Source organism: Thamnophis sirtalis, unplaced genomic scaffold, assembly GCF_051295495.1.
Source record: "Thamnophis sirtalis isolate CommonGarterSnake01/CBP01778 unplaced genomic scaffold, rThaSir2_p1.2 scaffold_13, whole genome shotgun sequence".
In the NCBI taxonomy this organism is placed as follows: domain Eukaryota; kingdom Metazoa; phylum Chordata; class Lepidosauria; order Squamata; family Natricidae; genus Thamnophis; species Thamnophis sirtalis.
In genome coordinates this window covers 19,452,223-19,477,673 of record NW_028261393.1, presented here as the reverse complement: position 1 = coordinate 19,477,673, position 25,451 = coordinate 19,452,223, and the positions used below count along the sequence as shown (strand labels likewise).

Below are 25,451 nucleotides of genomic sequence, written 5' to 3'. Positions count from 1 at the left end.
AGAATAGAACACTTTAACGTTTTAGCATTCGTCCCAATTATGGTTGAGGACTACCTGCACAGTATATAGGACACTTTGGCCAACCAGGAACATTCTATATGTCTCTATTTTGAAAATATATCTCTGTCTGTCTGTCTGTCTGTGTCTGTCTGTCTGTCTGCCTATCTATCCATCCATCCATCCATCCGTCCATCTATCTATCTATCTCCCCCCCTCTCTATATCTATCGATCTATATCTACCTATTGATCGATCTATCTCTATCTATCTATCTCTATCTAACACACACACACACACACACACACACACACACACACACACACATACATATATATATATATATAGTGGTGGTAAGACACCCCTAAAACCTCTCAGAGTGTGTGTTCTGTTAAGATACAGCCTGTTGTGCCTTAAAATGGCTTCTACTGTACAGCGCAGTGGAGTTGCCATGGTAACGGCTTCACAGTACTCCACAAGGGTGCTCCCTCTGGTAAGAGGGAAAATCCAACATTAGAAATTACATTTGGTCCGGATATTTCCCCCCTATAAATAAATAAATACCCGGGAAACACAGGATTATCAGCTAGTATACTATAAAGAATAGAACACTTTAACGTTTTAGCATTCGTAACAATAAATACATGAGCCAAACATCCCAAATGAAGGGTACATTCACTTCATTTTGTTTTTCAGGTTTCCTACTTTCCCTTTACCCAGGCTTTCGAAAAGGCCAAATCTGAGGGTAAACTTGTTCATTCTATACTCTTGTGGGGAGCCTTAGATGATCAGTCATGCTGAGGTAAGGACTGAATTTGACATTGGTGGTTTTTTTAAAAAAGGAGTTTGTCAGGAAGCCTGTTTTTTTCTCCCTCCCAAGATAAAAATGTTAGAGGATGCTTACTAAGAATATTAGCAAATTAGTATGTGAGGTAAACATCATATACTGGTTGTTTTAACACCCTGACTTTTAATTCCATAGCTCACGAAATCCTAATTTTGCAAAGCCTCTATAAAGGTGCTTCGCTTGTTAAGGATCTTGTGGTAGGTTGATTTTATATAAAAATCTCCATAGAATATGTATGAGTACAAGCCAGTATTTCTCGAGCCCCGGAGCTTGAAAATATGTGGACTTCAACTCCCAGAATTCTATCTGGTTTTACATATACTAACCGCAACCAGGATTGAATTTGCACAGCAATCGAAAAATGACGAGATTCCATCAGATGACAATGGAATTAAGAAAATATTAGAATGCGCAGAAATGGATAGATTAACACTCACTATTAAGGATAAAGAAGAAACTAAATATTTTTTTTTGATACGGGATGCATTTTATCAATGACTAGACAACAGAAACAGAAGTTAGAAAGGAGGCAACATAAAAAGAGGAAACGTTAATGTGGAGAGTTGTTAAAGAAGATGTTAAGTATTATTGTTATTATATTGTTAACAATATTATTGTGATGCATACTACAACAAAGAGGTGGATTATGACTGTTTAAAAATAGCTGTACCCAGATCACACACTGTTTGATGGAAATTGAATGTTATATAAATAAAAGAAAAATAAAACATGGGGTGGATGGGGAAAAAAACCTCCCAAAATTCTTGGAGTTGAAATCCACACATCTCCAAGCTACCAAGATTGAGAAATGCTGGCTTGTACTCATACATATCTTATTGAGATTTTTATATCAGCACTGCTTATTCCTTTCGTTCGGACTTGGACTCCACCGCCGTAGATCCAGCCGAGACACAGGGGGATTACTTGGCAAACCATCTCTGGGTTGAGTTCCAGGATGTTGCCTCTGGGGATGTGGACAAGGCCATTCGAGCTGTAAGTGCCTCCACCTGTATTCTGGACCCGTGTCCCTCCTGGCTGGTTGCCAACAGCAGGGAGGTGACACATGGCTGGATCCAGGCGGTCGTGACTGTCTCCCTTCGGGAGGGGCACTTCCCCACCACACTTAAGACGGCGGTGGTGAGACCCCTCCTGAAGAAACCATCCTTGGATCCAGCCATTTTAAACAACTATCGTCCTGTCTCCAACCTCCCCTTTATTGGGAAGGTTGTCGAGAAGGTGGTGGCCTTCCAGCTTCAACGGGCCTTGGAGGAAGCTAGCTATCTTGACCCCTTCCAGTCCGGCTTCAGACCCGGTTACAGCACTGAAACCGCTTTGGTCGCATTGACCGATGATCTCTGGAGGGCCAGAGATGGAGGCCATGCGTCCATCCTGGTTCTCCTTGACCTCTCAGCGGCTTTCGATACCATCAACCATGGTATCCTTCTGCGAAGACTGCGGGAGGTGGGGGTGGGAGGCACTGTCTTGCAGTGGTTCTCCTCCTACCTCTCGGACAGGTCGCAGTCGGTGTTGGTCGGGGGGCAGAGATCGTCCCTGAGGCCCCTAACATATGGGGTGCCGCAGGGTTCGGTCTTATCCCCCCTACTATTTAACATATACATGAAACCGCTGGGCGAGATCATCCGGAGGCACGGGATAAAATACCATCAATATGCGGACGATACACAACTGTATCTGTCCGCCCCGTGCCAACTCAATGAAGCGGTGGACGTGATGAACCGGGGCCTTGAGGCCGTTAAGGACTGGATGAGCGCTAACAAACTGGTACTCAACCCGGACAAGACCGAGTGGCTGTTGTGTTTCCCTCCCAACAATTTGGCTGACATTCCAACACTCAGGCTGGGGGGTCAAATTTTATACCCCTCAGATAGGGTCCGTAATCTAGGAGTCCTCCTGGATCCACAGCTGACTTTTAACCATCAGTTGTCGGCTGTGACCAGGGGGGCATTTGCCCAGGTTCGCCTGGTCCGCCAGTTACGGCCCTACCTGAACCGGGAGGCTCTCACAACGGTCACTCGAGCCCTTGTGATCTCTAGGCTGGAATACTGCAATGGGCTCTACATGGGGTTGCCCTCGAAGTGCATCCGGCGACTGCAGTTAGTCCAGAATGCAGCCGCGCGAGTGATAGTGGGCGCACCGCGGTTCGCCCACATTACACCCATCCTCCGCGAGCTGCACTGGCTACCTGTCGATCTCCGGGTGCGCTTCAGGGTATTGATGACCACCTTTAAAGCACTCCATGGTAGTGGATCTGGGTACTTGAGAGACCGCCTTCTGCCGATTACCTCCCTTCGACTGATTAGATCGCACAGATTGGGCCTCCTCCGGATTCCATCCGCCAGTCAATGCCGACTGGCGACTACGCGGAGGAGAGCCTTCTCAGTAGCAGCTCCGACCCTTTGGAACGATCTCCCCGTTGAGATTCGTACCCTCACCACCATCCAGACCTTCCGCACGGCCCTTAAGACCTGGCTCTCCCAGCAGGCCTGGGGATAAGTTTTTAAATTACCCGCCCGAGTGTTGGTTGACTGTTGAATGCAAGTTGGTGTTTTATTATCTATCTTGTTTACTCACTGTTTGTCTTGTATTATTGCACCCCCTTCCCGTGATTGTAAGCCGCCCTGAGTCCCCTCAGGGAGAAGGGTGGCCTATAAATCGTAATAAATGTCTAAAAAAAAAATGTCTAAAAATGTCTTTCCCTTTTAATATTAATCCAGTGTTTCTCAACCTTGGCAACTTGAAGATGTCCGGACTTCAACTCTCAGAATTCCCCAGCCAGCATCGCTGGCTGGGGAATTCTGGGAGTTGAAGTCCGGACATCTTCAAGTTGCCAAGGTTGAGAAACACTGGATTAATCTGATAATGGGCCATACATTTTATGGGTTGCAATTTTAGTATAGTTAGACGAGAGGTGGGTTCCTATTCAGTCTGGTTCCGCCAAAGAGGTAGTAACTCTGGCAGACACGTGACCACACCGGTTCTATGATCGGTGGCACCATCTTGATTTTCTGTTCTGCACATGCGCAGAACAATCATCATTAAAAAGATGTAAATTTTATTTGTTTTTTAATGTTGTGTGCATGCGCATAATGTTTTAAATGAAAATGTTCACGCGCACGGAACGCACATTTTTTTTTACTACCGAACAGGTAGTAATGGCGGCCAGAACCCACCCCTGAGTTAGACCATGCATAATTGACAGACTGGATTTTATCATAGATTTTAGTTGTTATTTATTATTTTATACTAGAATTCTTAATTGTACATTTACTGAGTGTTTTTATTTGTTGTGGTCTCTGGTCTATGACTGTAATAAGCTGAATTGAATTGAATCTCGGCTTTAGTCTAATGTGCTTATATTGAGCGAAAGGAAGCCATGCTCTGAAGAACTTAAAAAGTAAATTGAGACCACGGAGGAAGGTAAAAGTTGCAAACGGAGATAGGGAGAGGAAACGCAAGGATAGAAGGGCGTACGTTCAAACACTTACCGTGTTTCCCCGAAAATAAGACATTATTTTCTTTTGACCCCCGAAATAAGCACTTGGCCATATTTTCAGGGAGTCTTATTATTTTTCAGATGTAGGAGGCGGTGAGTGTGGTCCCCTCGTGGCTGCTGCTGTGTTGCAATATTTTCAGAGAGTGCTTATTTTCAGGGGAGGGCTTATCTTCAGGGGGAGGGCTTATTTTCAGGGGGAGGGCTTATTTTAGCGCATGCGCTCAAAAACCCAATTGGGCTTATTATCTGGGCAGGGCTTATTTTCAGGGAAACAGAGTATAAAACAAATGAGATTTTGGTACAGTAGGCTGTTTTGGCTCAGTTTGCATATTATCTCACATTGCTTCCAATGCTCCCTTTCTGCTTCTTTTGGGAGCCATTGGCATAATACTGCACACCAAGCTCTGCGCAAAGACTTTACTCCAAAGTGCCCTACTAAGCCAGTTCAGAGTAACTTGCTTTAAGATAAATTGAGCTCCATCTCCTGCCTGGACATCTCAAGAACCTTCCCTTCTGACAGTGCCCACTGACTCCTCTATTCCAGTGGTTCCCAAACTTGGTTTAAGACTTGTGGACTTCAATTTCCAGAATTCTCCAGCCAGCTCTGCTGGCTGGAGAATTCTGGGAGTTGAAGTCCACAAATCTTAAAGTTGCCAAGTTTGGGAACCACTGCTTTATTCAATATCCAAGTCAATGTTTGCAGCAAGGCCAACATAAGAGATATCCCAGGAGATGAAAGTTAAACCAGATATGAATGTTAACCACTTTACCTAAAGATTTAGAAATCTGCTCCTAAGTGTTCCTATGTTTCATCCAAAGATTTCACTAACCTCTTTTGTTGTTCCTCTTTGGGCAGGTTCAGGGCGAACTCTCCGGGAAACAGTCCTGGAAAGTTCGCCCATCCTTGCATTCCTGAATGAGAGTTTCATCAGTACCTGGTCCTTGGTGAAGGAGCTGGAAGATTTACAGGTAAGCTGCTCCTGAAATTCAGGAAGAGGACAAGGTGGAATGGGTAACTTGAGAAGTCGGGGAAGCGAATCATGTAAGATGACTGTTGCTCTTTAAGTAGTAGTTTATTGATGAATTCGTCTTGCAATCTTATCAATCCTTCCTTTTATTAGATCATGTTTTGTTTACTCCTCTGCCCTTAAGGTGGCCAGTTCTTCTTTGAATAGCTCTGGGAAACCTATAAGCAAGACAGAAAAGCAGAAGTACCATCTTTCTTCTGTTTCTCAACACGTTGCCTCTGATTCTTTAAGCATTTCTTCATCCTTATGACTAGTAAGCTGACCCTCCATTGCAACAAACACAAAATGGGGTCCCTAAGCCCCAGAATTTTGTCCTCTTTCTTTAGTAAACTTGTAACTGCCGTAATCTATTAAGCTCCTGATGCCTATTAACATGAATCTATGTTAAATTAAAGCATCCTTGCTTAAAAAGAAAGATGATCAAGATGTAAATTTATGAATAGTAATTAAACATGGTGGCTCAGTGGCTAAGACGCTGAGCTTGTCTATCAGAAAGGTCAGCAGTTCAGCTATTCGAATCCCTAGCACCACATAACAGAGTGAGCTCCTGTTCCTTGTCCCAGCTTCTGCCAACCTAGCAGTTTGAAAGCATGTAAAAATGCAAGTAGAAAAATAGGAACCATCTCTGGTGGGAAAGTAACAGTGCTCTGTGCGCCTTCGGTGTTTAGTCATGCCGTCCACATGACCATGGAGATGTCTTTGGACAGCATTGGCTCTTCGGCTTTGAAACAGAGATGAGCACTGCCCCCTGAAGTCAGGAACGACTAGCACATATGTTTGAAGGGAACTTTCACCTTTTCCTAATTAAATTACTGATTAAACAGATAAATAACTAACTAACTGATTAAACAGATAAATAAATAACTATAATCCAGAATCCAGAATCAAACATGGATGAGCCCATCTCAGTTCATCAAGTGGCCTCCAGAAGGGCTCAGTTTTCCACTTCCTAAATGAGATTGGGGACAAATAGGATCTCTATGGCAGTGGTTCCCAAACTTGGCAACTTTAAGACTTGTGGACTTCAACTCCCAGAATTCTCCAGCCAGCTCTGCTTGAAGTCCACAAGTCTTAAATTTGCCAAGTTTGGGAACCACTGCTCTATGGGAAAGTTGTTCACAAAAATGGCTACTAATATTGAGGTGACTCTGAGCCTCAGCCATCCACTCACTTTACAGAAGTTGACCACTACCAACGGCTTCTCTGAAGACAAATTGGCTGGATCAATCAGTACCAATTCATAGAGAGGTTTATATGTGCACTTTGAGTTGCATCCAGACTAATCAGAAGCCAGTGAGGACCCATATAGTGTACTCCTGGTGCCAAATACGAGCTAACATATGAAACATGGCATTCTCCAACTGAAACGTCCTGGTGGATTGCACATTGCAGTCATCCAACTAAGTAGTGAAAAGCGTGACTTATGTTGGCGGTGTTCTCCTACTTCAGGTATGGTGAAATTTGGCACAACAACCAAGCGATCCATAGTCTGTTATCTTCTTCACCAGCAGTAGCTAGAAGGACTTCCAAATTGAGAACCTTCTCCTTCAACATTATGCTTCCTTGTCAAGGAGACACCATTGGAGCTGGCACAATTCTTCACCAGCACTTTTTAAAGATATCCTATGAAGCTGGAGCTCCCCTAACTGAAGAATTTCTTTGCTTATGAATGAAATCTAAATAAAGTTATATATTATATATAAATGTCATTTTTAATATTGGTTATGCCAACTCTTTTACACGGGCAAGACTCTACAAATGAATTTGTTTTTATCTTTCAAAAACAAATCCTTCTGTCTTTCTGCTCTTGCTCATTTCCTTCCCAACTCCTCACAACAAAGCTTATGAAACAGCGGTCATGCAGATGTTGGTGAATCACAGCTTCCCTCATTCTGGCTGAAGCCACAGAATATAGAGTTGGACAACATCTGGAAGACAATCCAATATACCAGAACCAAACAAGAAGCAAACAATTGGGAAATGCTGTACCATTTGTAATAACCCTTCATGGTTTTAAAATCGTGATGCAAGCGTAGACTTTGATCTCATTTTAAACTTAAGATTTGTTTCTATTTGAACTAAACCAAGAGCATCATACTAACACAAGAAATGTTAAATGCGAATGTCTTTTTCAAAGGAGAAACAGGATGAGATCACCAGCAAACTTGCAGACCTTCATCTTGAAAAGTATAACTTCCCTGTGGAGATTATGATCTGCCTGCCCAATGGCACTGTGGTAAGATTCTCAGTCTTCGATCTTTTCAATCACCTCTTGTCTATCTTGTATTTTTCTAAACTGTGGGATCTTGTGGAATTACTTTGACTTACCCATGATAAGAACTGAGCATCTCATGGACAATTCTGTGTCACAGAGCAAAATCAAATTATTTGAAGCAATGCAGTGTCCTTGCAGCGCCTAAAAGAGCAGAAAAGTATTTTCTAATAATTATAGAGTTTCTCAGTCATCCAGGTCCTGGTTGTCCCAAAGGTGCTTTTTCAAGAGGCAACTGGAGTTTCTGCTTTTTTCTTTGAAGACTTTCCGCTTCTCATCATTAGAGCTGAAGAAGCTTCTTGGATGAGAAGCTAAACGTCTTCTAAGAAAAAAACAGTACAGTTGCCTCTTGAAAAAGCACCTTTGGGGACCCTGTTTTCCCCATAACAACAGTGAGGTGAGTCTAATGATTGTTCTTCCTGTTCCAAAGACTCAGAAATCAGGATTTGCCAAGCATTTCTTGGATGCTAAAAGTTACTTGCTTGAAAATAGCTACATCTTGGGCAGAGACATGGCACATACATACTCAGAACTACTGAAGCATTGGGATGGATTAAAGTGAATAAATTAGCTGAAATATTCCCAAAACCTCAACTTGAAGCAGGGAGGAACATTTGTCACAAATGTTCACAGAAACACTGAAAATTAAATATAAATATTTATTGTTATAACTGTAGACATGGACAAAAAGAGTTGTATGGGACATTACAGTGTATACATGTATATGCAAATAGTATCTACCCTGTTCCCCCCCCAAAAAATAAGACCTAACCCAAAAATAAGTCTTAGCATGTTTTATGTGTGCACCTAATATAAGCCCTATACCCAAAATAAGCCCTACTTAGGAACCTGCACAGCCGACCACCAGCCCATTCCGTCTGGTTTCCCATGGTGCCATGGCTATGAGGCGAGGTAGGGTGGGGGAGCTGCCCCACACACCCTGCACCAGCTTACCTCAGGACCCTTGCAGCCAGGCGATTCACACCCTGAGACCTGCCTCGCGGCTGCAGCACCAACACCCATGTGCAGCAAGAGCCCATGTGGCCGCCAGTCCACTTCTTCTGCTTGCTTGTGGCTGCAATGGAGCAGGAGGCTGAGTGGCATGCTGTGGCTGCGAGGCAAGGCAGATGTTGGGGCATGGATGGCCTGGCTGTGGGGCCTTGAGTAAGCCAGTGCAGGGTGCGTGGGGCAGCTCCATCTCCCCGCCTCATGATGGGGGCACTGGTGCACCACATAGCCTCCTGCCCTGCCACAAGCAAGCAGAAGTGAGCCTCCTGTACAGGGGGGGAAATAAGACACCCCCAAAAAATAAACCCTAGTGCTTATTTTGGGGCCCAAAAGAAAATAAGACCCTGTCTTATTTTGGGGAAAACAGGTATAAATATTTCTATGTGTTGTGGTCCGCTGGCGGCCTACGGAGCTGGCAGTAAAGTCGGACAGCGAGGAGGTTGGGGAGGAACATGGGCCAGTCCTGAAGTCTGGGGAAGGCTTGGACGAGGGCTCTGCCTCGGAGGCAGAGAGGGGGCCAGGGCCATCTGAGAGTTATGTGCTACCTCTGGAGCCTCCAGAGTCAGACATCAGTGAGGCAGAGGAACAGGCTCCCCCTGTTCCCTCAGCGTGCATGCGCAGAGCTGCCAGAAGACAAGAACAGCTAAGACACAAGGGACAACTCAACACAAGGGAGAAAGGCTTGGAGGTGATTGGCCCCTCCCATAGGACACAAAGGAGGAGCAAAGGTACATGAGTCTTTGCAGGAAGGAACTTGGTTCATGCTGGTCAGTTTACCTTCTGAAGCTCTGTTTTGACTCTTTGCTCCGTGTGGCCTTGCCAAGCTAATTGCCAATTAAGTCTTTGACACCGTTTCAAGGAAAATAAAGGTGGGCGCTTATCAGCCTTATCCCGAAAGACTTTGGCAGCCTACTGTAGGACTCCTTACAACTCTTTGGGACTCGTTACGGGCTGTGAATAAACATAATCCACAGCCTTTGAAATAAAAAGAAGGGTTTTGGGACTAAGCGTGTGTTTTTTACTGTATCAGGAAGCCTAGGTCAGAACACTCTGCACTTTTAAAAATCAAAGAAATCTAAGTAAGGCAGCCCTGGGCCTTTCTCCACCTTCAATGGCTGCTGGAGAAAACAGGAAACATCCTATGGAGTTTGGAACCCTGCTTCCTTATTTTGTTTTACAGGTTCACCACATCAACGCCAACTATTTCCTGGACATTACTTCTATGAAGCCTGAAGAAGTTGAGAGCAGCATCTTTAGTTTCGCCTCTGGTTTTGAAGACCCCTCCACAGCAACCTATCTCCAGTTTTTGAAGGAAGGACTTCAGAAAGCCAAATCCTATCTGTAGCCCCCAAGACCCAGAAGCAAAGGAGTGTCCTCCCTTGATCCAACACCATAATGACAGTTCTTGCTTCTTGTGGTTTTTGGAGCTCAGGACTAACACAGTATTGAAAAACAAATGCTGTATGTTAAATGAAAACTCTCCAAACCAGTAAGTGTTCCTTGGAAATACGAAGTCTGAAATTACCTGAATAATGTGAAGGAAGCTGCTAAAATATCTTCCTTAGTGGTAAATGGTGGGAATATTCTGCAACTAGACAGGCTACAGGAGACAGAGTTTGGGAGACAATATAGTGCAAAGGGATGCGGTGGCTCAGTGGCTAAGACGCTGAGCTTGTCAATCAGAAAGGTCAGCAGTTCAGCAATTTGAATCTCTAGCGTCACGTAACAGAGTGAGCTCCCGTTACTTGTCCCAGCTTCTGCCAACCTAGCAGTTCGAAAGCATGTAAATATGCAAGTAGAAAAAATAGGAACCACCTTTGGTGGGAAGATAACAATGCTCCGTGCACCTTCAGCATTTAGTCATGCCGGCCATATGACCATGGAGACGTCTTCAGACAGCGCTGGTTCTTCGGCTTTGAAACAGAGATGAGCACCGCTCCCTGGAGTCGGGAACGACTAGCACATATGTGCGAGGGGAACCTTTACCTTTATAGTGCAAAGGGTGGGGACAGATTCTGAGACTGCAATGCTGGACCAGCAAGTTGCATTTTTGATTCCTTTGGTGCAGTTCTCAGTTAAAACCTGGTGAGTGAGATGCCATCATTTTTACATCAAACTAGTCCCTTTTAGGATCCTGGATTTATAATATATAGGTATGGCTTTACACTTTAGCAGTCTTAAATTGCTCTTCGGTGTCTGAGGATCTCAAGAAGCCATATAGGTATCTTTAAGTTCATAAATACCAGGCAGGATCTGTATTTGTGTGTCTCTTGCTGATGCTTGCAGACTCCCTTTGTTTGATGCTGTTATGTGGGTCATTCCCTTAATCCAAAATTTCCCAATTTGTTATACCCTCCAAGGTGCTGCACCAGGACAATGTTTCTCTGTCTCACTGCTGTCTAGCTCCCTCTCTGCCTCCCTCTGAGCCTTTCTCTACCCCTAGAACTGGCTCCTGTTCCTCCCCAACCTCCTCACTGCCCGACTGCTGCCAGCTCTGCTGTCTGCTGGCGGGCCACAACACAAGCCATCGTCTAGATTGAAATCAACACACTATTACAAGTCAATTTTCTTTTTTCCCTTTGATTAAAGTTACAACATAACCTACCTATATTAAGCCTAGCACATCACACGTGCTCTGAAGTCACTTATTTGTGAATCCCTGTGTTAAAGTGGAGCTTAGATTTTTAATAATTGTCACTCAAGCTATTGGTAGTTACAGCTTTTACCAGCAATAGCTTTTGTCGCTTCCATGTATTAATCTTTTAAAAATGTATGCTGTTATGATCCGTGACAGAGAAATCCCACAGGTGCATCAGTATTGTACTTAATTTGTGTGTTTTAGTATAATGTGAAGCTTTATTAAGCCAGTTTTTCTTTGCAAAGATAAAGGCAGTAGTCAAAGCAGCAACTAATTTTACACTACTGCAAATTAGAAGGAGCCCAATTTTAGAACACAGCTGCTGTCATGCTTTAATGTAAAAACAAAACAAAAGGGAGCAGGTTCACATTAATTCAGTAAATCCAAAGAAGGTAGCTGTTTTTCCTGGAGAAGGTTCACACCAGTGGTGAAATGCAATTTTTTTTTAATACTGGTTCTGTGGGCATGGCATGGCTTGGTGGGCGTGGCTTGGTGGGTGTGGCAGGGGAAGGATACTGCAATACTCCCTTCCCTTCCCACTCCTGGGGGAAGGATATTGCAAAATCTCCATTCCCTTCCCACTCCTGGGCCAGTCAGAGGTGGTGTTTGTTGGTTCCCCAGACTCCTCAAAATTTTCGCTGCCGGTTCTCCAGAACCTGCTGAATTTCACACCTGGTTCATACCTGGCCTTTGAATGGAATATTGGGAGCTGCATTCCTAAAAGGAGAATAAAACTAGAAAAAAAACCACATTTCATTTACATTTCAATGTAATTACCATTGAATATAGGTGTTTGGGGAAAGCCACACTAATTACACACTAATTAATTTAAAAGAGTTTAGGGAATCATGTATTAAGAATTGCCCCCTTTTGTCACATAAAAATTGCCATTTAGTAAAAATGTTTGAAAATCGGGGGGGGGGGGCTACAGGCAAGGTTTTAACCCCACAGGCAGCATCTGTTTGTGCACCTCTTCTGCAAAGGAGCATTCTTGAAATCTAAGTTGTTTTAGAAGTCTTCAGAAGGAATGCCAAATATTTGTGCTGATTGCCAAACACTCAAATTGTCTTTTTAAGGCTTTGTGTTTTATCCAGAGTTCAGGCAATGGAATTGGGCAGACATTTAGGATGGCTTTACTCCGGGAAGTTCTGCTTCCTTTATGCAGTAATCACCACACCCCAATATTTGTAAAACAATTTTAAAAAACCATTTTAATTTCCCAGATTCTTTCTCCTGCTTGAATGTATTAAATTGGCTTATATTAAGAGACGGATCGTGGGATCTCTTTGTCAAATCCCATGAACGTTGAACGTCAGATGTTTCAATTCAGTTCCCAGCATCTCCAGATTAGACTGGAAAAGCTGCTGCCTGAAATACTGGGATCCATTGATTGCTGTCAGTTGTTACATTTATCCACAGTTAATTGGATCTTTGTTTGTAGAACACTTGCACACTAAGCCACAAACACGCCAAGCACGCTTCCGCCTAATGGATAATGGGAATTTTATTAGTACCAGACTAAAGTGAGCCAATGATTTGAGGCTCTAAAGGGCAGGTTTTTTTAATATTTCTGTACACACAAAACAACATTAATAGACCAAAATCTGAATTATTTTCTTGTTTTTCTACCCAAGATTTGTTATATGTAGATATTTCTGACTAAATCTGGAGGGTTTTTTTTTGGGGGGGGGGGGAATGGACATTTACTTCTGTTGGATGTTGATGAGGATTGTATAAACTTTAGAGCAAGGGTATCCAACTTTGGTAATTCTAAGACCCATAGACTTTAACTCCCAGAATTCCCCAGCCAGCCATGCTGGGTGAGGAATTCTGGAAGTTGAAGTTCCCAAGTCTTAAAGTTGCCAAGGTTGGACACCCATTTTTCAGGGGTACCTGCTGGAAGATATCTTTCATGCTACTTCAAAACAGAATGCAGAGACTTGGTCACATGTCTATACGCCATTTTGTCACATCATGTACAACTGTGTACTTATACATGCTGTATAAGGTTTCATATTCTTGGAAGCTTCTGCACATTTCCTGTCTCACCCTCTGACTTTAATCTACAAATTTGATCCTGATTTGCTGTAGCTCGTGCAGGCAAAAAGAAAATGAGTTATTGAAAACACTAATGGTATTCTTGGAAAAGAACCTTCTCTATGGAAAGTTATTTAAGGCTGCCAACTTGTATCGGAACCAAGAGTAAGTTCCACTGAGCTGAATGGGATTTATTTTGGAGTCACTGTGGAAAGAAAACACTAGTGGGCACTTTGGGGTAACCATTTCATTTATTCTATTTTTGATCCCTGGATTTCTTAACCAAAAAAGAAAAAAAAAGCTAAGCCTTTTCTATTTAACGTATCACTATAAATAGATTTTTATAGGTATTTTGATAACTATAGAGAGAAGAAAATGAATAAGTTGGTTTCTCTCCTTGCTCATCTGTTCTTTGTGAAGGCCTGATCTTAAATCAAGGATGGGTCAGGCTTGATGTCTGACAGTTGATTGCAGGAGAAAAAAAATCTTTTATCATTCTTCTCTTCATTTTTTAACTATTCCTTTAAATATTTTTATTTTATTTTTGCTAAGTGTTTCTTTTTTTAAGGTGGTTTATTGTACAGTAACAAACTTATTTGCATTCCCACTGTTAACAGCCTTTCCCCACTTAACGTATTTGGTGGTTTGGGGGGGATCATGAGAGTTTATACAGGTGGTCCTCAACTTAACGACTACAACGGAGACCAGAGTTTCTGTTGCTAAGCAAGGAAGGTATTGAGTCGTGCCCAATTTTTATGACCTGTTTATTACAGCTGTTAAATGAATCACTGCAGTTGTTAAATGAAACATGCAGTCATTAAGCGAATTAAGCTTCTCCCATTGACTTGGCTTGTCAGAAGCTGGCTGGAAAGATTGCAAATGGTGATGACAAGATACCAAGAAGCTACAACTGTCATAAATATACATCAACACCCACTGCCCAAATTCTGATCACATAACACTGGTGGAGTTGTCATGGTTGTACAGTACGTGTGGAGACTGTTGTATGACACTTTTTTCAGTGCCATCATAACTTTGAACTAAACAGTTGTAAGTTGAGGACTACTTATCTTAGGTAACTACCCATATCTTCAAGAATGATTAGTTTGAGGCTGTATAACACTGGGAGTGTTTGGGATCTAATTAGTGTTGCTATTCATAAATTATATTGGAATAACTGCACTGGACAGATTTTTAATAATGGTTATTAGAGGTCTGTAAAACTTCTGAGGTCAATCTTTCAGAGATTATGTCAATATTCAGACAGACTATTTTGAGTTAGAAAGTTTTGGCTTCAAAGCACAGAACGTTTTACACACCTCCATTTGAAATACGAAGGGAAAAAAAATCCAGAAACATCAATTACATGATGGTCAATGTATTTTTAAACAGCTGTATATTTTTTTAAATTTAACCTTGCTCACAATTCACAGCCTTTGGATTTCTTTGGATCCTTTAAAACTGAACTGATATATTTGAGTATATGATCTTAATTTAGACCTGAGTTATTAAATTTGCAAGTTCACAGATTCATTTATAACAGTATCCACCCAGTTGAACCAGTGTTACAGTAAACCATCGTGGATTTATTCTTGTATAAAATGTTGACAACATGGCTGTTTGTAGCAGCAAAGATCACTCTTTTGCAATAATAAAAATTGAGAAAACCAAACAAATGTGTTTTTGTATTTGGTGCCAGGGTAATACACTGTATGTTCGAAAAGTTAAAAGGAAACGGCCAAATGAAACTATCTGTAAGTGGAATGGGCAGCTGCTGGCAAGAAGACAACTACAGTAATTTTAAGGCAATTTTAGGCTGCTAACATTTCTTTTGTAGTAATTCATCGCAGAGTTGGCCTGTTAAACCAATAGATCAAAACAGGGTTTTCAAACTTTTTCAGGCCTAATGACAGAACCTGTCATTAAGAAATACATTTCCCTGAACCCTTTAGCAAAGTTCTAATAAAGTTGGATGTTTTCCCCTCTTGGTCTTTCACAAAACTCTATCAAGTTCTGGAGAATATGATTTGAAAAACCTGCATTAAAACATGGAATGGTTAGCTGGAATCTTAAGTGGCTTTGTAGCTTCAACCTGGCCTGGGTCTGTGCCTGTGCGAACTAAGTTTGCAAACATTCCCAAACCAGAGCATTGGTTCTGTAGCCTGATCCTGTTCACATTCAGTCAGCAATAAGTCTCGTGAAAAAACAAAGTGGAACAACAACTGATGGCCTCCTTTTATTGGTCCACAATAGAAAGCGTCCTCACTCATTGCATTACGGTGTGGTATGCTGGCGTGACAGCCACAGATAGAAAGACATTACAGAGGGTGGTGAGCACAGCGCAAAACATCGTGGGCTGTCCCAATACCACTAGACCAGTGATGGCGAACCTTTTTCTTACGGCAGGCCAAAATTGCACAGGTGTGGGCTATCGTGCACGCAGGCATGCCCCCACACCAATCCTCCCCACCCACCTGCACATATGTACAAGACACAAACACACATACCGTGCATGCGGGCACAACAGTGGTGGGTTTCAAAAAATTTTAGAACCTCTTCTGTAGGTGTGGCCTGCTTTGTGGGAGTGGCTCGCTGGCCATGTGACCATGTGGGAGTGGCTTACCAGCCATGTGACCATGTGGGAGTGGCTTGCCAGCCATGTGACTGGGTGGGTGTGGCCAACTTGTAAAATGTGGAGAAACTCACTTAACACTCTTGCTTAGCAACCAAAATGTTGGCTCAGGAACTCTGGAATTGAAGTGTGCAAGTCTTAAAGCTGTCAAGTTACAAGACCCTTGCACCCCTAACTCTTTAGAGGAAAAAAATCCAGGGATGTTCAAACTTGACAACTTTCTGGGAATTGTGGACTTCAACTCCCAGAATTCCTTCTCTTGCTCTTCATCTTGATGATGGGCGGATGGGCGAGGGGAGGGCGCTGAAACCGGTTCCAAGCGGCACTGTAGATTTGTGGAACCTCTTCAATAGAAGAGGTTAGAACTGGCAGGAAGCCACCCCTGGCGCACAACCCCTCCCCAGGGTCCTGAGGCTTTCCTGAAGCCTGGGGAGGACAAAAATGGCCTCCCCAGCCCCCCCCCCCCGGAAGCCGGAAATGGATCGTTTCCAAACTTCCGGTTGGCCCGTTGGGTCCATTTTTTGCCCTCTCCAGCCTCCGGAGGCTTTCCTGAAGTCTGGGGAGGGTGAAAACAGCCTCCCCCAGCCCTCTGGAAGGGTTCCACCACAAAACCGCGTTCAACTAAAGCGCGCTCGACGAAACTGCGTAGCTGACGTCATCACAGGGCGACAACAGCGCGGAGACAGAAGCACGCTGTAAACGCTAACCTAAAATTAACCCCTAAACCTAAACCTAACCCCCCTAAACCTAATCCTAAACCTAACCCTAAACTTAACCCTTAACCTAACCCTAAACCTAATCCTAACCCTTAACCTAACCCTAAACCTAACCCTAACCCTTAAACTAACCCTAAACCTAACCCTAACCCTAACCCTTAACCTAACCTTAAAGCTAACCCTAAACCTAACCCTTACCTTAAGTTGAATCGGCTTGCTTTCAAAGCGCGATTTAAAGCGCCCTTCTTTCTCCGCGCTCGCTGTTGTCGCCCTGTTGATGACGTCAGCGACGCGCTTTAATCGGGCGCGCTTTAGTCGAGCGTGGTTTTGTCGTGCCACGCTCTGGAAGTGCCAAAAATCAGCTGAGGTCTGGCATGCCAGCAAAGATGGCTCCGCGTGCCACCTGTAGCATGTGTGCCATAGACCATTGCTAGGCCTCGCTGCCTTAGAAGAGTGAAGAAAATCCTCAGGGATGACTCACACCAATGGTGGGTTGCAGGCAGTACACCCTGGTACGGGCGTACCGGAGCCTGCCCGGAGCACCAGGTACCATTCCGGTACGGTGCTCCAGAGGGCCCGCCTGTCCGCCTGAACTCCTTACCTGTCCTTTAAAGACTTTGGCACTTCCGCACACGTGCATGGCACGTACAGCAACTGCATGACGCTCCGACAAGCAGCTGGAGCATCGTGGAGGCTTGCGGAAGTGTCGCTGGCAGCTACAACGCATGCGCGCACCACACACATCCATGTGGGCGATGCCAGGCTTATTCCAACTGTACCGGTTGGAACAGGATCCGGAAACCACCACTAACTCACATCCTAATCAGCCCTTCTTTATTCTCCTACCATTTGGAAGGAGATATAGAAGCATAGCCACACCATCAGGCTGAAGAACAGTTTTTATCAGACTCCTGAATGAAAAATAACGCTATAACAACAGTACGATTGACTGCGTGGCCGGAGCAAAGTGCAATAAATTTACATGGTGCAATATGACTGGGTATTTGTTACTAAGATTCACTGGGCTAGGGATTTTTTTGTCTTTCACTGTGAGTTGTATTGTGTTGTGGGGGGGGGGCATGCACGAAGGGAGGCTCAGACAATTGTTGTACTCATGTTGTACTCTGACAAAAAAAAAAGGTTTGAAATGAAGTGTAGTTGATTGGATCAAAGATATCACAACATTTTGCAGCACACTCATTATTTACCCTAAGGCTCATAATGTCAATTCAGTTTTGAAATTCAAAGTGATTTGCAGCACTGAAAGTAACTAAGCAAGTAATGTGACTTTGCCCAATAAAGAAGATTCTTTGAGAAACAGCCTAACTCAGTACTTCTTTACTCCACCTTCTGGGTGGGGCAAGTTGACAAGTAGCTGTTACTTCCCCAGGCAACTCATTCCTGGAGAAACCGCAGCTTTTCAGGAATACTCCTTTGATTTGACACATCACCCCTCTAGGCATTCATTATAAATCATGATGATGAAAAATCCAAAATACGCACCTCAAAGACACACACCAACTCTGACCTTTCATATGTGTCCAGAAGTTGGATGCCACTAGAAGACTAGAAGACCTCCAAGATCCCTTCCAACTCTGTTATTCTGAAAGTCAGAAATAAATGAATGATAACTTCCTCGAACAGAAGCTTCAAATAAAATCTCAACCTTCATTGTGATGGAAACTTTCAGTTCTGCTATGAAGTTATTTATTTATTTATTTATTTATTTATTTATTTATTTATTTAGTCAAACAAGTAAAAGATAACAGGTATAAGTATAAACATAAATATGAACACAGTAAATACACACACACACCAAAATTATTTTATTTTATTGTATTGTCATTGCGCATGGTACAATGAAATTAAATGCCATCTTCAATGTACATTATAACTATAAAAATAAAAACCCAAACATACATCCTTTACATTCTATATAATTGAAACTGAAAACCCGATATTGCATTAATATTGCTCTATACAGTAGAATTCAATATAATTACTGCCCTGGCATAGAAACTGCTTTTCAGCCTATTTGTCCTTGTTTTTATTATCCTGTACCGTCTGCCAGATGGTAATAGTTCCAAAAAAAAGGGTGCCCAGGATGAGATGGATCTTTAAGAACGTTTTGAACTTTCTTAAGGCAGTGGGAGCTATAAAGCTTTTCCAAAGAGGTTCCAAATGAGTGAAAACATCCAACCTTGGCACACTGAGTTAGCTGTTGAATACGTTCAGCAAGCCCTGTTCACCGCTGCTTATTCCAACACTTAGGCTGGGGGGTCAAATTTTATACCCCTCAGATAGGGTCCGCAACTTAGGAGTCCTCCTGGACCCACAGCTGACTTTTGATTACCAGCTGTCAGCTGTGACCAGGGGGGCATTTGCCCAGGTTCGCCTGGTCCGCCAGTTGCGGCCCTACCTAGATCGGGAGGCTCTCGCAACAGTCACTCGAGCCCTTGTGATCTCTAGGCTGGAATACTGCAATGGGCTCTACATGGGGTTGCCCTTGAAGTGCATCCGGCGACTACAGTTAATCCAGAATGCAGCCGCGCGAGTGATAGTGGGCGCACCGCGGTTCGCCCACATTACACCCATCCTCCGCGAGCTGCACTGGCTACCTGTCGGTCTCCGGATGCGCTTCAGGGTACTGATGACCACCTTTAAAGCACTCCATGGTAGTGGATCCGGGTACTTGAGAGACCGCCTCCTGCCGATTACCTCCCTTCGACCAACTAGATCGCACAGACTGGGCCTCCTCCGAATTCCATCTGCCAGTCAATGTCGACTGGCGACTACACGGAGGAGAGCCTTTTCTGTTGCAGCTCCGACCCTGTGGAACGATCTCCCCGTTGAGATTCGTACCCTCACCACCGTCCAGACCTTCCGCGCAGCCCTCAAGATCTGGCTCTCCCAGCAGGCCTGGGGATAGGTTTCCAAGTTACCCGCCCGAGTGTTGATTGCTGAACGAAAGTTGTGTTTTATTTTTTTCTTTGTTCACATTTTGTTTTGTCTTTTGATACTGCACCCCCTTCCCTTGTGATTGTAAGCCGCCCTGAGTCCCCTCAGGGAAAAGGGCGGCCTATAAATCTTAATAAATGAACTAAAAAAAATGAACTAAAAATTCCAAAAACCATGTTCTTCATCATCATCATCATCATCATCATCTTCTTCTTCTTCTTCATCATCATCATCATCATCATCATCATCATCATCATCATCATCATCATCATCAAATGCACGCTTTCAGGGCTTATTCTTGCAAGCAGGGCTGCCTGCGGGCGCTTGCAAGCGAAGCGCCCCCGGGGGAAGCCTCCCGACGCTTCCGTCACCCAGGGGGCGTGGCGGGGGTGGGGGCGTCACGCGCCGACCTTCCTTGCGCATGCGCTAGGAGGAGAGCCGGGCGACGTTGAGGAGGAGAGGGAGGGGGGGCGCCGCGGTTGCCGAGCAGAAGGGCAAAACTCGGGAGCGTCGGGAAGCGGCCTTCGCGGTTGGTGGCTGGGGTCGTCGAGGGCGCTTTCCGCCTCCGGGTCGTCTTCTCTGAGTGGCGGGGAACTCGGCTCGGCCTGACGGGACCACCGCCTTCACGGGCAGCGGCGGTGGGGACCCAGAACCGTGTCAGGGGAAGGGAACGTGTGAAAGGGGGAAGGAGGAGGGGGAGGAGCGGCTGGCGGGCAAGGAGGGGGGCGGGCACTAGCCGGACCTCTCTTTACTCCCCCGTTTTGCTTCACCCACCTGGTAGGCCCAGCCTCTGCGACTGGTACGAAGACGGGAAAGAGGGTTCCTGAGCTGGTGCAGAGTGCTCCCCTGCTTCCCCTCCCCCGTTTTGCAGAGACTTTCGGGGTGGGGGGTGGGTATACCGGCTTCCCTCTCCGCAACAAAATCCATGCTGCACCCAAAACACTGCCTGGTGCTTCCCATAGGCTGTTTTGGGGGTAGGGGGTGGGATAAGGGAGGTGATGCGACTGCCACTCCCATCATCCCCATCCAGCTCCCAGCTAAATGGGGATTGTAGTGTGTGGCCCGTTAGTCCGAGAAGGTTTGTCAATTCCATGTGTGGAGGTTTGCCACAAGGTTCTCCTTTATTATTTTTATTTTTAAAATAATGTCATCTCTTCCCTCCAGTCCCCTCCCACCACTTTAAATGCCTGGGAAGGGCAGAGCTTCTGAATGGGAGAATCACATTTAGCATCCTTTAAAAAAAACTTAGTCCTGGGGAAAACATTTTACTTTAGGTTTTTATTTGTTAAATGTCATAAGTCAATTTTTCTCCCTGTGAGCAACTCCGTTCCCTGATGGTTAAACAAAACGTATTCCCTGATTGACGACATACAGAATGCATCCTGCTTCTGGACATTAAAAATCCTTATGTAGATGTTTTATAACTGTTTACTCAAGCTTTTAAACCTTGTTACTTTAGGTAGATTAGGTTTAAAAAGTGTTTAGGGTTGGTGCTATAATAATAGGTTTTGTCCATAAAATGGCTTTTGGTTCTGTTTCATTTTGCTGTTTCAAAGTAGCATATGAGACCAGAAAAAGGATTGTTTGGTGAAGATGTCAAGAGTGATATTTGTTAAAAGTAGAAAATTGATATTAAGTTATTAGCTTTGTAAGGACAAAGTTGTTCATCTCTTTTTTGGACAGTTCTTAAATTTCCTCTAGAGAGCAAGCTGCTGACTCCACAGTAAATTACTTGGAAGAATTCAGTGTTTTCTTTTTCCAAGTAATTGTATTATGATGACAAAGTTTTTTCCCCCTTAAATGAAAATACTGGTGATTGAACCAGCTTTTTTTTTTGCTTTTGTTTGCAGAACATTTAAACCTGAGAGAATTGGCTTTTTTTCTGGAAAATAGCTTCACTTAAAAACTGTTGTGTCCCCAGACAGTGATGCTTGAAACTTCAATAGGAACAGTTATTCAAGAATTGGTTCTAGTATTGTATCCTAACTTCAGTCTGCTCATTCAGGGGCTCTGGAGTAGCGGTGTGTTAAGGCCTTGCATCTCCCAAGTGTACACTGGTACATACATTCAATGTGGTAGTTCAGATTTTCAAAGCATAGCAGCTCTTTTCTTGGTTTCATTTGCAAATTTTTAATAAATAGATGTGTTCATGTTAGATTATGTCATGGTTATTTGTTTGTTTTAAATTGTAAAAGCCCCACACTTTGTTTTTATGACTCTAGCCAGCTAGCAACAAATAGGTATTCAGTATTGTAAACAGGTTAAGTGTGTTATGTGAATACATCTAGTGGATATTCCTGAGTCATTGGGAAGAAAGAAACATAAACGTTGCTATTTCCCACTTTGTCTATGTCAGCCCACCCCCCAACTGATGCCCCCAAGAATTTTTGGCTGTTAATTTCAGCCAAGCAATTATACAAGGCATCTGACATAAGACAACTAATCTATCTGGAGGTTATTTGTTATTATTAATTTTGTTGGAATACAGTTTTCCAAGTCTGGAGTGTAATATAAAATGAAATACAGGTAGTCCTCAGCTTATGATCACCTGTTCAGCAACCATTCAAAATTATGGCACTGAATGAGTGGTGGTTAGAATTGGTCCTCAGGGTCTCTTCCCCCCCCCCGCCCCCAGTTACATGATGGAAATCTCTGTGTTTGGCAACTGACTACAGAACTCTGCATGATCATAATTTGTGAGCTTTCCTACTAGCTTTCCCAGAAAGTCAGTGGGGAAACCAGCATTTTCCTATTCTGTAAATAAAATGATTTATGTTATTATTCAACAGAACAATCATTATTGGAATAATCACCGATCTGATCTGTGATACCTTTAGTGAATGGGATGCCACTCCACAGATATTCCATTATGAGGAAAAGCTGAACTCCTTCAGATTATTCGGTGAGTTCCATATTTAGGAGGGCAAGGGGGGAGAGTAACTTTATTGCTGTCATTAAGTAGCATAACAGAATGCCTGGATGTGTGTCATATACAAAGAATGGCCAAGTTGAAGAATGGATTTGTAATTGTCCTCATCCTTGGAAGAAATCAACCATCAGCCTGTCTGGGGGTTTCTGGGCGTTGAAGTCTATCCAATTTCCAATTGCTAAGATTAAGAAATGCTGATCTAGACCTGAGCAACTTAGAGGTACTCACCGAATTGGTGGTTTTTGTCAACATGCTGAAAGGATTATATTGCAAGCCTGGGGCTTTCACAGAGACAGGCAATGTTACACCACAGAACACACAGAATGTAAAAGCGTTATGCCATTTGTTCACTAGGTCCCCCTCTTTGGTAAAGGCTTCTGGGCTGAAACAATGAAGTTGCATCAGATTTGCTTTGTTGCTTTTCTTCTGAGAATGCCGATAGTTGTGTTACTAGTTGCATTTCATCCCATGCTTAGTAGTTGGATTTCAATGAGAAGATTATGAAATCTTCGGAACAGGAAAAACAATTTCAGAAATGGCCACATGGACCTAAGCTGCACCTTTATAGCAAGGATATTTAGGTGCCTTGTGCTCATAACTTGAACTAATCTATGTTTTGCAAACTTTTAATTATCTTATGAGGGACGTTTTCCAGATGATAGCAAAGGAATGCATGCTGAAACTTTAAACTGAAGATTTACTTAGATTGTAGCATTTTTTAATCACAAAGTAAAGAAATTTTAATTGTTATCATGAGGGAATATTCTCTTTCACTTCAACCAGCATGTAATAATGACAGTATGTTTTCTCTATTCAAAGATTACAGGTGAAAATGGCAAAAATCCTACATTTTGTTCTGATTTGTGTCTTTTATTTCAGCAATAAAATAGCTTCCCTTCTACCAGGCTTAGCCCTTGTCAACCAAGGGACTTGTCTTACTACTTGAATGTTATCCTGATAGTTGTGTAATTGAATAGTGAAGCAAATTATAAAGGGAATTTGTATATTTGAGAGGTTATGTGTCTATGAGGAATATCTTTTTTTAGAATACAAAAAACACTCATTTCTGCTTGGCAGACTTATCAATTGTTCCAACAGCATCATTAAAGGCCTATCAGGTCTTAGGCTTACCTTCTTTAAATTACATGAAACAACTGTGCAATCTGCATTCATCTGTGTTTGTAACAGGTCAATTTTCTTTAGGGATGAAATACTGTGCGGCTTATATATAAATCCTGGGGCTTCCATTTTATCCTCTGACTTACGTATACTTCTTGTATGGACAGACATGGAAGCTGAATCAGTAAGTACCTGATTTTTTAATTTATTTTGACAGTATACTCTTATGGATTTATACTGTTGAAAATGTATAAGGCCATCCACCTCTACGACAACTGTGGGTGGTTAAAAAGTAAAAACAAATACAATAACATTAAAATGAAAAGAACATCCAAAAACATTGTAAGACAAGCAACCCTTACAAGACAAATTAGCCTGTTCTTCCAGGTATATTGCTTTATAAAATGTCGCCTCCTAGTGGGTGAAATTCAATCTTCAAATTGTTATTTTGAAAATTAAAGATACATGGAGCCTAGTTTTGATGTTCAGTGCATGATTGGCATGATGAGGCCTGAAGCTTGCAGCTTGCCATAGTTTTCAGGGACTAGGCAAAAATATATACGTACAAGTAAAAGAGAGCCAAAAGTTGTACAATCTGGCACTTAATCTGAATAGATTATACTGTGTCCCCCCATTGTCAAGGCAGTCGGTTCCTTTCTTTATAACTTGATTTATTTGATTGATTGATTGATTCATTCATTCATTGATTCATTGCATGTCATCTGGTCAGTATAGAGTCATAGTGACTTCTTCTTGTGCTGTATCTGTCATCGAAAGTTGGTGATCATGTTGGCAATCCTATCTTTGTCAACAGCTGCATGAAAAAGTGCTGCTGAGTTTTGTCCAAACCAGTCCCTTAGGTTTTGAAGCCATGATGTTCTTCTTCTGCCTGGACCTCGTTTGCCTACAATTTATCCCTAGAGGAAGGATGCTGTATTTTTCTGGGTGTCGCATCACAAGTCCAAATATTCTAATTTTCACTTTTTATTCTTATTTTTTATTTATTTATTTATTTATTTATTTTTAGTTTAGATAAGGTTTTATTTCTTTTAAAAAACACAAATATTTCATCATTCGTCAATCATTAAAACATTGAAGTACAATTTTTTTTGTATGCCCCTCCCTCCCTCCACCACCCCCACCCCTCCTCCTCCTTCCCCCCCCCCCACTTCCCAGAACTCGTACATGGTATGGATTTTTAACTAACACAGTCTAAAATCTATTGAGAAAAAAGAAATAAAGAAATTAATGACATTCTACATTGACCTTAGCTTCTTCTTACTGAACTAACTTTTAACAGTTTAAATCATTTCTGATCTTAAGCATAGGCTAACTGGAATTTCTTGGTCCCGTATTTATTTTGTATATAGTCAATCCATTTTTTCCAGTCTCGTTTATATCTCTCATTTGAGTAATCTTTAAGATATGCCGATATTTTAGCCATCTCGGCTAAGTTTGTGACTTTCAATGTCCATTCTTGGATTGTAGGCAAGTCTTCCTTCTTCCAGTATTGCGCCACCAACAGTCTTGCTGCAGTTATTGGGTGCAAAATCAAGTTAGTCTCTACCACTGTAAAGTCAATACATATACCTAGTAAAAATAACAGGAATAAACTTTATCCTTCTTTTAAAAATATTTTGCATAACCCACCATATTTTTATCCAGAATGCCTTAACCTTTGAAATTGTTCATCCCCCACCCCAAGTTCCGTCAGTTCAGTTTGTTTATTGCTTTGATCATGGATGATGGGGAAAAAC

At 42.8% G+C, this 25,451-nt stretch overlaps 2 protein-coding genes and 1 long non-coding RNA gene across 4 annotated transcripts in view; 2 read left to right on the top strand and 1 right to left on the bottom strand.

Annotated features, from left to right (window-relative positions):
• SELENON (selenoprotein N) overlaps nt 1-14,667 on the top strand; it is a 54,729-nt gene extending 40,062 nt beyond the window's left edge. Inside the window, exons 9-12 of the mRNA XM_087727034.1 lie at nt 693-798; nt 5,214-5,326; nt 7,523-7,621; nt 9,846-14,667. Coding sequence (XP_087583160.1) covers nt 693-798; nt 5,214-5,326; nt 7,523-7,621; nt 9,846-10,010 — 483 coding nt within the window. The 3' untranslated portion in view covers nt 10,011-14,667. The remainder of the gene's footprint in view (nt 1-692; nt 799-5,213; nt 5,327-7,522; nt 7,622-9,845) is intronic.
• LOC148043094 (uncharacterized) lies at nt 7,712-18,952 on the bottom strand. Its single transcript, XR_015698265.1, has 3 exons — nt 18,889-18,952; nt 18,192-18,291; nt 7,712-7,801 (listed from the first exon to the last, which is right to left on the bottom strand). It is a non-coding gene; the product is annotated as an uncharacterized LOC148043094 (long non-coding RNA).
• A 1,127-nt stretch (nt 18,953-20,079) lies between these two features.
• MTFR1L (mitochondrial fission regulator 1 like) overlaps nt 20,080-25,451 on the top strand; it is a 20,358-nt gene continuing 14,986 nt past the window's right edge. For both annotated transcript variants that reach the window (XM_087728196.1, XM_087728197.1), the window contains exons 1-3: nt 20,080-20,175; nt 22,436-22,548; nt 23,779-23,878. In XM_087728196.1, coding sequence (XP_087584322.1) covers nt 23,864-23,878 — 15 coding nt within the window. In that variant the 5' untranslated portion in view covers nt 20,080-20,175; nt 22,436-22,548; nt 23,779-23,863. The remainder of the gene's footprint in view (nt 20,176-22,435; nt 22,549-23,778; nt 23,879-25,451) is intronic.